This window comes from Lithobates pipiens, unplaced genomic scaffold (genome assembly GCF_037356315.1).
Source record: "Lithobates pipiens isolate NorthernLeopardFrog02 unplaced genomic scaffold, aLitPip1_a1.2 Scaffold_19, whole genome shotgun sequence".
Taxonomy (NCBI): domain Eukaryota; kingdom Metazoa; phylum Chordata; class Amphibia; order Anura; family Ranidae; genus Lithobates; species Lithobates pipiens.
In genome coordinates this window covers 14,260,619-14,272,852 of record NW_027507764.1, presented here as the reverse complement: position 1 = coordinate 14,272,852, position 12,234 = coordinate 14,260,619, and the positions used below count along the sequence as shown (strand labels likewise).

At 46.3% G+C, this 12,234-nt stretch overlaps 1 protein-coding gene across 2 annotated transcripts in view; it reads right to left on the bottom strand.

The window, feature by feature from the left end:
- Nucleotides 1-12,234, bottom strand: part of CYC1 (cytochrome c1) — a 39,681-nt gene that overhangs the window by 19,166 nt on the left and 8,281 nt on the right. For both annotated transcript variants that reach the window (XM_077490546.1, XM_077490545.1), the window contains exon 2: nt 7,338-7,528. In XM_077490546.1, the coding sequence (XP_077346672.1) occupies nt 7,338-7,528 (191 nt within the window). The remainder of the gene's footprint in view (nt 1-7,337; nt 7,529-12,234) is intronic.

The following is a 12,234-nucleotide window of genomic DNA, read 5'->3' as shown; positions in this document are numbered from 1 at the left end:
ATTTTCAGGTTTTTTTTGTTTAGCAAAAAAAAAAAGAAAAGGAAATGCAGTGGTGAATAAACGATCACTTGTGCAGCACCACGGCAGCTGCAGATCAAACAGATGGCGGCTTCCTAGGCTGAAAAAGCATAGGAGGGTTTAGTTCCGCTTCCCCTGCTGCTCAAGGTTCTTGGCTTCAACAAAATGGCACCCCCCCCCCCCCCCAGCAAAAAAGAAACAGGAACAATTTAGAGGCAATTTACAGTACACTCATTTTGGTAGCATAATTATTAAAAAGGAGAAGTCCAGCCTGAGTGCGATTGGCCGTACTGCTACAGATCACAGAAGAAGTGCAATGAGTTTTGCACTCCTGTGACCCGTATTGCAGAGAGCGAGAGCTGACTGAAGCCCGTTTTCTGCTGACATCACCGATGTCAGTCCAGCCACTGCGTCATCCCGACCACGGAGTCTGGATCCACCACGTGCCTGGACTGATATCCGTGTCTCAACCTCAGCGATGCGCGCGCGTGCCCAACCCCCCCTTGCTCCCACTTCTTGCTGGTGGCTGACATTTTGCCGAAGCCCAGAGCCTATGAGCAGCAGTAAATCATAAAGCGTAACAAAACCCATCGATTTAATAGTTTAAAAAAGAAAAAATTTACACTCTCGCCATGCCGGTGTTTCGTCAGATTAGGCAACCCATCAGAATTTGTAACGGAAGTGACATTCCGTCGCCGCCATTTTGCTACACCCTGCACGCCTTCTCACTGTATCCTTACTGTGGAGGAGTGTGGGGTGTAGCAAGATGGCAGGCAGGCGGACATCTTGTTACACCCACCAGAGTTTCGCATTTTAAATTTTTAACAGTAAACTCAGCTTAGATAGTGGAATACAGAACTTAGAACTCAGTCTGACTGTTTAGATGTTGAATTTTAAAAGCAGCGGGGTTCTGTCAGATTAGCAAACGTGTGAGATCAGCGGGCTCGCTGCTGCTTTTAAAATTCAACATTTAAAAAGTCAGACGGAGTTCTATGTACTGTATTTCACTATATAAAAACTCAGTTTATTGTTAAAAATCAGTGTGAAATGCCTGCCCCCTTATCACTGTATCCTTGCTGTGGAGGAGTGCGGGGGTGTAGCAAGATGGCGGAGACAGAACGTCACTTCCGTTACAATTTCTGATGGGTCACCTAATCTGACGAAACACAGTGGGATTGCTGTCTCATTTGCTTGGTGCCATAACAAATGATGAGCAGCACCATGGCAAACGCAGATCAAACAGATGCAGCTGCCTTGGCTGTGGATAGAAGAATTTAATTCTGCTTTAAGACTGTCAGCAGATCGGCATCTACAATGTCGGCAGTTGCTAAAAATGGGAGAGTAACTGAGCATGTGCAGAGCGGGATGATCCAATGTATTACTGGATTTTAAACAGTACAGGCATTAATTTTTAATGTCTTATATAGCTAAACATGCAAAAGGGTTCAGCCTGAAGGGATTCAATTTCTGACTAAAGTTCTATTGCAAAATATTGCAAAAAGTAAATTTTATTTATTTTAAATAAGAAACATGTCATACTTACCTCCACTGTGCAATTAGTTTTGCACAGAGTGGCCCTGATCCTCGTCTTCTGGGGTCCCCTCGATGACTATTGCGGCTCCTCCCCACATCCGAGAAGCGCACTCCCGGGGGGGGGGGGGGGGGGGGGTCTCGGTGGTACCTTGCCGGTGCCGCTGCTATCAATCTATCCAATCAACAGCCAAGAACCCCCTAGCAGAGAGACGGTGCGTTCCTGTGGGTCAACTTCGAGGGTTCAGGTAAGTAAAATGGGGGGGGGGGGGGGGGGGCTGGGAGTCCGGTCACTGACAGATGTTTTTTCACCTTAATGCAGAGAATGCATTAAGGTGAAAAAACATGAACCTTTACCGACACCAACATGCCACATTTGGTATGTCTGTCTTTTTTTTTTTTTAGGTACCTAGTTTTGACAAGTACCCAGCTCCCCGGCCATTCAGAACACGCAGTGTGACTCGTGCATGTGCAGTGCGCACCCGGCTGTGAAGCCGCAATCGGTCTGTTTATTAAAAGTCAGCAGATACACTTTTTGTAGCTGCTGCCTTTAAATAAAAAAAAAAAAACACAGAAATGGGTGGAACTCCGCTTTAACTCAGTCGGTGATGTGCCATGTCCTACGGGCACAGCTAACCACCGATCGCCAGGGCTTGCACGCGTAGCAAGAATGGGAGGTCACATGAGGTCCTCCCAGAAGTAGAGCAGCCCCACTCAGCCGTCATTTGGCTATACGGTGGGCGGGAACTGGTTAAAGTCCAACTCCAGACAGGGTTACATTCACAGGTTTAAAATTACTATGAAAGGCCACACCTTTTTTCTACTTTAATGCAGTCGAAGCAATAAAGTGTCACTAAACCCACATCATAAACAATCAATAAATGGTGTATTACGTGCTTTTTCATACTCGCTCGGTCACTATGACATTCCTTTTCTATATTCTGAAAAACTCCTGGGTTGACCTTGCTGTTCTGTTCATTGTATTCCGATGGCGGGGAAACCCGATTGAGCAGGAGGAGGAACCGAGTGATTTTCTTTCCTTCAGCCCTTGGCTTAACCAATTGAAGCGGAGTTCTACCCAAAAATGGAACTTCCACTTTAAGTGTAGGTGACCCCCCCGACATGCCACATTTGACATGTCTTTTTTTTGGGGGAGGAGCAGGTACCCCATTTTTTTTTCCACGCGGGCACCCAGCTGCCACAAGGAAGATCACCTCTCCCCCTCCCTGAATTCTGCTGGGACACGTCACAGGTCCCAGAAGAGTGTCCTGCCAATCACAGGGCTTGTGAAGCCACAGCCGGGCGCCCACAGTAACAATGCCAGGGCCGCATAGAGGAACGAGGCTCCCTGCGTCACTTCGCTGGACCATGGGAAAGGTGAGTGTCCGATAATTGAGTTGGCAGATTCCCTTTTTGGAGCTGAAGACTTTAAAATGGATGGAACTCCGCTTTAAGGACCAGAAGGATTTGTCACCTTAAAGCAGAATTCCATCCAAAAGTGAAACTTCCACTCGTACGCCTCCCTGCCTCCAGTGCCACATTTGGCACCTTTCGGGGGGGGGGGGGGGGGCAGGTATTGACGTCACCTTCTGCCCAGTCCATGTCTGGATAATTAAAATCCCCCATTATAACGACACTTTCCACCCTTGCTGCCATTCCAAATTGTGATTGGAGGTCTACCTCCCCCTCCCCCCTTTGGTTAGGGGGCCTATAACATACTCCCAGTATTACTTCTCCCTTGGTTTCCTGTCTTTGTAGCTCTACCCATAAGGATTCGACCTCCTCCTTAGCTCCCTTATTGATATCATCTCTGACATTCACTTGTACATCATTTTTGATAAACAGGCATACCCCTCCCCCTTTATCCCTGCGATATAGGGAATACCCCTGAATAGTTGCCAGCCAAGAGTCTCTGAAACCCCAACAAAATCAAAATCCTCCTCGTACAACAGCAGCTCTCGTTCTCCCATCCTGTCCTCCAGACTCCTGGCATTAGTGAACAAGTCCGGACACATACTATCTGCTTATTGGGTGGCTCTGGGGTTGCAAATAGGACTTGTTACTATACTTACCTCAGGTTTACGTGCTTTAGTCAACCTATCACTTATGCCCCCAATACTACCCTCTGGAATTTATTCCACACTGGCTCTCTCTACATCCGAACCCTCCCTTCCGTCGCCTAGTTTAAAAGCCCCTCTAACTTTTCGGCCATCTTCTCTCCCAGCTGACCCCGCACCCTCCTCAATTAGGTGCAGTCCGTCCCTTCTATAGAGCTGGTAACCATCCGAGAAGTCAGCCCAGTTCTCCAGGAACCCAAACCCCTCCTCACTGCACCAGCTCCTCAGCCACTTGTTTACTTCCCTAATCTGTCTCTGCCTTTCCGGTGTGGTTCGAGGTATCGGTAGTATTTCTGGAGAATACTACCTTGGAGGACATTTTCCTCAATTTAGCTCCTAAGACCCTAAAATAGTTTTTTAGGACAATTCATCTGCCTCTAAAATTTGTCATGGGTGCCAACGTGCATCATGACAGCCGGGTCTTCCCCAGCCCCTATCAGTAAGCCATCTTTCGAAAAAATTGTGACAAAAAAATTACAACTTAAAAAAAAATAATAATAATAATAAAAACACACCACTCGCCATGTCTCTTACTAAATACCCCCGACTGACTACTTTCCAAATAGGGGGCCATTTGAGGGATATTTGGAGGTTTTCCGGCCTCAAGAAATGAGATTGGCCGTCAGTACATCAGGATTGGTCAATTTTTAGATACTATATATACCATAGTTTGCATAACTTCTGTATAAGTCTGTATAACTTTCCTACAGACTAAATAGAGCTGCACAATTAATCGTTTAAAAAAATCGTGATCTCGATTCACCCCCTCTGACCATCTCTCCTGCAGATGTTGCCGATTCTTTAACCACTTACAGACCGGACCATTTTGCTGGTCAAAAACCAGACCACTTTTTGCGTTTTGGCGCTGCGTCGGTTTAACTGACAATTGCACGGTCGTGCGACGTGGCTCCCAAACAAAACTGATGTTCTTTTTTCCCCACAAATAGAGCTTTCTTTTGGTGGCATTTGATCACCCCTGCGGTTTTTATTTTTTGCGCTATAAACAAAAATAGACCGACAATTTTGAAAAAAAAAACGCATTATTTTTTACTTTTTGTTATAATAAATATCCCCCAAAAAATATATAAAAAAAACATTTTCCCTCAGTTTAGGTCGATACGTATTCTTCTACATATTTTTGGTAAAAAAAAAAAAAAAAAAAAATCGCAATAAGCGATTGATTGGTTTGCGCAAAAGTTATAGCGTCTACAAAATAGGGGATAGGTTTATAGCATTTTTATTAATAATTTTTTTTTACTAGTAATGGCGGCAATCAGTGAATTTTATTGTGACTGCGACAATTTGGGGGACCCATCGGACATTTTTGACACATTTTTGGGACCATTGTCATTTATACAGTAATCAGTGCTATATAAATGCAGTGATTCCTGTGTAAATGACACTGGCAGTGAAGGGGTTAACCAGTGGGTGGCAGTGTAGGGGTTAAGTGTTCCAAGGGGTGTGTTACTAACTGTGGGGGGGCTGGGCTTTCATTTAGTGAAAACTGATCTCTGCTCCAATCACATGGAGCAGAGATCAGCGTCACTAGTTGCTAGGCAGAATGGAGAAATGCTGTTTACAACGGCATTTCTCCATTCAGCCATCCCGTGAGATGATCGCAGGTATGCCCGCGGCAATCGAGTCCGCGGGTCCCGCGACCGGACTCACGGGGGTCCCGATCAGCGCGGGAGCGCGCCGCAGGGCAGCATTGAAGATTGGACGTACATGTACGCCAATATGCCTGCCCGTGCCATTCTGTCGACGTACATCATCGTGCGCTGGTCGGGAAGTGGTTAAAGAGGGATTCCACTAGAAAAAAAAAATTATTAAAAGCCAGCAGCTATAAATACTACAGCTGCTGACTTTTAGTAAATGGACACTCACCTGTCCCAGGGTCCAGCGATGTCGGCAGCCGAGAATGATCGATCGGCTCTCGGCTGCTGCCGCCATTCTCGTTGAGGGAATCAGGAAGTGAAGCGTTGCGGCTTCACTTTCCGGTTCCTTACTGCGCAGGTGTGAGTCACGCAGCGCAATGGGAATGGTCCGCGCTGTCTCTGGGACACGTGTGTGTCCCAGCAGACAGCGCGGCGGGACAGGAAACAGCATAGACTCCCGTGGGAGTCTATGCCCAGAAGTGGGTGCAAATGGGTATCTGCACCCCCCTCCCCTGAAAGGTGCCAACTGTGACACGGGGGGCTCCAATGAGCGGAAGTTGCACTTTAGGGTGGAACCCCGCTTTAATATAAAGAAGTTGAGAAACTATCTGCTCACTCAGCTGTCAAAGGAAAACAGTCTGACAATTTTTTTTTTTTAACTTGCAACATTGTAACTAAGCTTCCTTCTTAGATCAAAGGGTTAGAACTTCTGTGTAAATAATCTGGGCAATCTGCCAAATTTTCAACAACTTGTAAATGCAGGAAATTTAACCACTTAAAAGTCTAAATCTTTTTCTGACTCGAAGTTAAAAAGAGTTTTGCTCAAAAATTACTTGGAACCCCCAAACATTATATATATTTTAGCAGAAACCCTAGGGAATAAAATGGCAATTGCTGCAATATTTTATGTCATGCTGTATTTGCCCAGCGGTTTTTCAAATGCAGTTTTTTTGGAAAAAAATTCACTTCAACGAATAAAAAAATAAATAAAAAAATACGAAACAGTAGTTTTTTGTTTTAATTTGAAAGAGGATGTTAAGCCGCGAGAATCGTGATCCATCTTCTAAGCAAAAAAATCGTAATTCTCATTTTAGCCAGAATCGTGCAGCTCTAAGCCCTTGTACACACGGACGGACATTCCGACGGAAAATGTCCGATCGGACCGTGTTTTTTCGGATAATCCGACCGTGTGTGGGCTCCATCTGACTTTTTCCGTCGGAATGTCCGACCAACAAAAGTTTGAGGGCTGAATATAAAATTTTCCGACAACATGGTCCGATCATGTGTAGAGAATTCCGATCGGACAAAGTGCCACGCATGCTCAGATCAAATTCCTACACCAAAAGCTATTGGCTACTAGCCTGAACGTAGTCCCGTCGTAACGAAATAACGTCATTGCGTTCCGAACGATCGGATTTTCCGACAACTTTGTCCAACCGTGTGCATGCAACACCAGTTTCGGCCAAAATCCGTCGGAAAAAAAAAAAAAAAATCCGATGGATTTTGTGGTAGGTATGTCCGACCGTGTGTACAAGGGCTAAGACTAAATAATATACACGGATTTGGGTTATTTTTACCAAAGAAATGTAGCAGAATTAGTTTTGGCCTTAATGTATTAGGAAGATTAGTTATTTGCAAAAATTGATATGAGAAATAAAAACGCTTGTTTTCTGATATTTATTTTAATTTATTCAGAAAAAAAATAAAAAGCAGTGAGTTAATACCATTAACAGAAAGCTCTGTGTGTGAAGAAAGAAAGAAAAAAAAAAAAAAAAAAAAAAGGTCATATGGGTACAGTGTTGCATGACCGTGCAATTGTCAGAGTGCGACGGTGCTGAAATCTGAACATTGGCCTGGGAGGGGGGGGGGGGGGGGGGGGTGACAGTGCCCGGTATTGAAGTGGTTAAAAGTTCTATGAGGGAGATGGTTATACAGATCCATAGCAGAGCGGCCATTGCACAGCCTTCCTCCTCTACTCTGATGGACCTGATTGCAGCAGACGTAAGGCGGACATTACCTGGCGTGGTCCAGAGAGGAGAGGAACCCTCCGTGGCTCCAGGGGTAGCTGGGAGCGTGTAATTCCAGGTCAGAAGCTTTAACGGACCTGTGGAGTGCCAATGCCAAGCCGGCTCCCCCAGCCAGTACTACGCCCAGCGTGGAGAGAGCCGTCCTCCGACCTCGAGACATGGTGCTGAACGACATGTTGGCCTGGAACACAAAAAAAAAAAAAAAAAAAAAAGTTATAAAATTTAAAAAAAATAAATAAAATTGAGCAAACTAGAAATCCTCCACATTCAGAGACGTTTCAAATCAAATCAATCCACCAGAATAAAAAGACGGCTTTCCTGGGTACCCTGTGTACACTCGCCTTCCTGATCATCAGCAATTAAAGTGGCTATAAAACCTTCCATATCCCCAGTGAAGTGATTGGCCTCAGGTCGATACACAGAGATGAAACAAACCCTTCTACATAACGTGTACCTGTTTATCTGCAGTCTTCTAATTCTCTACAGCCAAAGTGCTGAATTTATACAGCTTGTCTGAGCTTTCAGAAAACAGGGAGTGGAGTTACTCTGCAGAGGTGCGCGAGAGCCGATTGGAGGGAAGAGAAAAAATAAATAAATGGGGAAGGCAAAAGAGAAGAGAAGAGAAGGCAAGGCAAGGCAATAGAGAAGAGAAGGCAAGGCAAGGCAATAGAGAAGAGAAGGCAAGGCAAGGCAAAAGAGAAGAGAAGGCAAGGCAAGGCAATAGAGAAGAGAAGGCAAGGCAAGGCAAAAGAGAAGAGAAGGCAAGGCAAGGCAAAAGAGAAGAGAAGGCAAGGCAAGGCAAAAGAGAAGAGAAGGCAAGGCAAGGCAAAAGAGAAGAGAAGGCAAGGCAAAAGAGAAGAGAAGGCAAGGCAAAAGAGAAGAGAAGGCAAGACAAAAGAAGAGAAGGGACCCCCCCCCCCCCTTCTTTACATAGAAGCAGAGCTGAGGCTGTCAATCACAGGATGTACTGGAGCTCCGTCCCTTGTCACCGTTTTTCTCTTGGCGTCAGGAAAACATGTCAGAAGTGACTCACACTGATAGCACAGGAAGGAGGCAGCAAACAGAAATGACACTTTGGGGGTTATTTACAAAAGGCAAATCCACTTTGCACTGGAAGTGCACTTAGAAGTGCAGTCACTCTAAATCTAAGGCAGGGGTGCCCAACCTTTTGAAGAGCGAGGGCCACTTGAGCAACTTGGTAACTAGTCACGGGCCACAATGAGCGGGCGGATGACAGGTCCAAGTCCACTCCACATATGCAGATATGACACAACCCACTCAACTCTATGGGCCCTCAGATAAGATCTTCCCAGACGGAAGGGGACAGAGGTTCTGATCGTGTTGGAACCAATAGTGTAAAAAGCAGCCTAAGGCTGCCTTCACACTGCGGTGTCATGGTTTACCCACACTGAGGGTGTAGTGCAATGCGCCTGTGGCTTGGCTGTACTATGCCACTTGCTTCCTCTACCGTCTGCCGGCTTCATTCATAACACTCTTGCTCTGAGATGGTGGGTTGGTATTCCACAATCTGGACTTGCCAACCCGCCATCCCAGAGCAGGAGGTCACGGGCCACATCAGAGGGCCCCACGGGCCACATGTGGCCCCCAGGCCACTGGTTGGGCACCCCTGATGTAAGGGGTAGATCTGAAATGAGGGGAAGCTCTGCTTATTTTATCATCCAATCATGTGCAAGCTAAAATGCTGTTTTTTTTATTTTCCTTGCATGTCCCCCTCAGATCTACAGCGACTTTACTTCCAAGTGCACTTGCAGTGCAAAGTGGATTTTCCTTTAGTAAATATCCCCCTCAGTGCTCTGGACTGAGATAAGTGCACACTATAGAGGGATATGCTTTGTTCACATTTCATGTCTGAGGTTTACAACTACTTTAAAGAGAACCTGTCACAGCTGGAAGGGCCTTGGATGCCACCTTTGCTTTACTCCCATTGGAGGGGGGTGGTTGTCTGGGAGGAGTACTGCACTCCACAACCGACGTCGCCTCCAAGAGTCGGCCAATGGCTGCATGGGAGCCGACCATCTCGGAATGTCATCACCAGAACATTTCATCTGGTATTCAGAGGACACAAAATATTCTATTTTCCCATCACAGTCCCATCAATGTGCGACCAACATTTTTACATAAAACCCGTTTTCATACCATTTATGTTCCTGGCACCTCCGTGGCATCCTACACATGCCATGTACGTATTCTGCCATGGACAGGCATCAGGAAAATGCCGAAAAGGTTAAGTATTCAATTTTCCGTTTTACATCCCGTGATGTCATCACTGTTGGCTTCTCTATGGAACGCATGGCTGGTGGGAGGGGCCTGTACACAGCTTCCTGAAAATATCACACCCCCCCCCCCCCCCGGCCTCAGGACTCCTCCTCTACAGATACCTCAGTCCTGACGCAGTGGGAGGAGTTATGCAAATATCAAGGAGGCAGAGACACTGGGCTTCATAATGGTCAGACAGTTGCAGGGGGAACCCCTGAATATCTAACCCTGGGTGTTGTTTCATGTTGGAGGGGGTCACCGGTCCATTCTGCAGTGTAGCACAGACAGTCCACGCTTCAGAAGCAGTCTGGTTATCTAACCTCTGAGCATATATAATGAGGGGGGGGGGGGGGGTCACCATCCTCACTCCTTACACTGCCACCTCCTGGAGCAACACAGACAGCCTACATTGCAGTGGCAAGGCCTCACTCAGAATGGCCGAGGGGCTACAGGCCTCGGCCCTCAAATGACTCTCCTCTGGTGTAGCACAGACAGTCTATGTTTCAGAAGCAGTGTCTGGTTATCTCACCTGTTGTGTCATCTAAGCTCTCAGCAAATATAAAGAGGGGGGAGGGGGTGGGTCAGCACCTTATTCCTTACACTGCCACCTCCTGCTGCAACACAGACAGTCTATGTTGCAGAAGCAAGGCCAGAAGACAGAACAAAAATATCCAGAAAACAGCATCTCAAAAAAGGTATAAATTGATTTGCAGTTTAATGAGTGAAATAAGTATTTGACCCCCCCTATCAAATCAGCAAGATTTCTGGCTCCCAGGAGTCTTCTATACAGGTAATGAGCCGAGATTAGGAGTACTCACTTAAAGGGAGTGCTCCTAATCTCAGCTTGTTACCTGTATAAAAAAAGACACCTGTCCACAGAAGCAATCAGATTCCAATCTCTCCACCATGGCCAAGACCAAAGAGCTGTCCAAGGAACGTCGGGGACAAGATTGTAGATCTACACAAGTCTGGAATGGGCTACAAGACCATCGCCAAGCGGCTTGGTGAGAGGGTGACAACAGTTGGTGCGATTATTTCCAAATGGAAGAAACACAATATAACGGTCTGGGGCTCCATGGAAGATCTCACCTCGTGGAGTTTCAATGATCAGGAGAACGGTGAGGAATCCGCCCAGAACTACACGGGAGAATCTTGTCAATGATCTCAAGGCAGATGGGACCATAGTCACCAAGAGAACAATTGGTAGCACACTACACCGCGAGGGACTGAAATCCTGCAGTGCCGGCAAAGTCCCCCTGAGCAAGAAATCCCATGTACAGGACTGTGATGTTTGCTAATGAACATCTGAATGATTCAGAGGAGAACCGGGGGAAAGTGTTGTGGTCAAATGAGACCAAAATCAAGTTCTTTGGCATCAACTCAACGTTTGGAGGAGGAGGAGGAGGAATGCTGCCTGTGACCCCAAGAACACCATCCGCCACCGTCACACATGGAGGTGGAAACATTATGGTTTGGAGGGGTTTTTCTGCTAAAGGGGAGAGGACAACTTCACTGCATCAAAGGGACGATGGACGGGACCATGTGCCATCAAATCTTGGGTGAGAACCTCCTTCCCTCAGCCAGGGCCTTGAAAATGGGTCGTGGATGGGTCTTCCACCAGTGACCCAAAAACACACGGCCAAGGCAACAAAGAATTGTCTCAAGAAGAAGCACATTAAGGTCCTGGAGTGGCCTAGCCAGTCTCCAGACCTCAATCCCATAGAAAATACGTGGAGGGAGCTGAAGGTTCGAGTTACCAAACGTCAGCCAGGAAACCTTAAAGCGGGAGTCCGCGCCGGGTGCTGCCGCTGCCATCTTGGGTATGGGAATCAGGAAGTGGAGCCTTTCGGCTTCATTTCCCGGTTCCCTACTGCGCATGCGCGAGTCGCGCTGCGCAATAAGGATGGTCCCCGCTGCCTCTGGAATCCATGTGTTTCCCAGCAGGCAGCGGGGGACTTTCGGAAAGGGGCGTACCTTCTGCAGAATCTACGCCGGAAGTGGGTGCAGATACCTGTACTGTACAGGTACCTGCACCCCCCTCCCCCTGAAAGGTGCCAATTGTGGCGCCAGAGGGGGGGAGGGTTCCAATGAGCGGAAGGTCCACTTTAGGGTGGACCTCTGCTTTAATGACGTGGAGAGGATCTGCAAAGAAGAGCGAGGAGAAAATCCCTCCTGAGATGTGTGCAGACCTGGAGGACAACTACAAGAAACGCCCGACCTCTGTGATTACCAACAAGGGATTCGCCAAAAAAGTACCAAGTCATGTTTTGTGAAGGGGATCAAATACTTATTAAAATGCAAATCAATTTATAACTTTTTTGAAGTGCGTTTTTATGGATATTTTTGTTGTTATTCTGTCCCTCACTGTTAAAATAAACCGACCATTAAAGTTATAGACCAATCGTCTCTTTGTCAGCAGGCAAATGTACAAAATCAACAGGGGGTCAAATACTTCCTCCCCCACCCCACAGTATGGACATAGTTTGAGTATGTGTAATACACTATATATATATATATATATATATATATATATATATATATATATATATATATATATATATATATATATATATATATATATATATATATATACACATACACACACACACA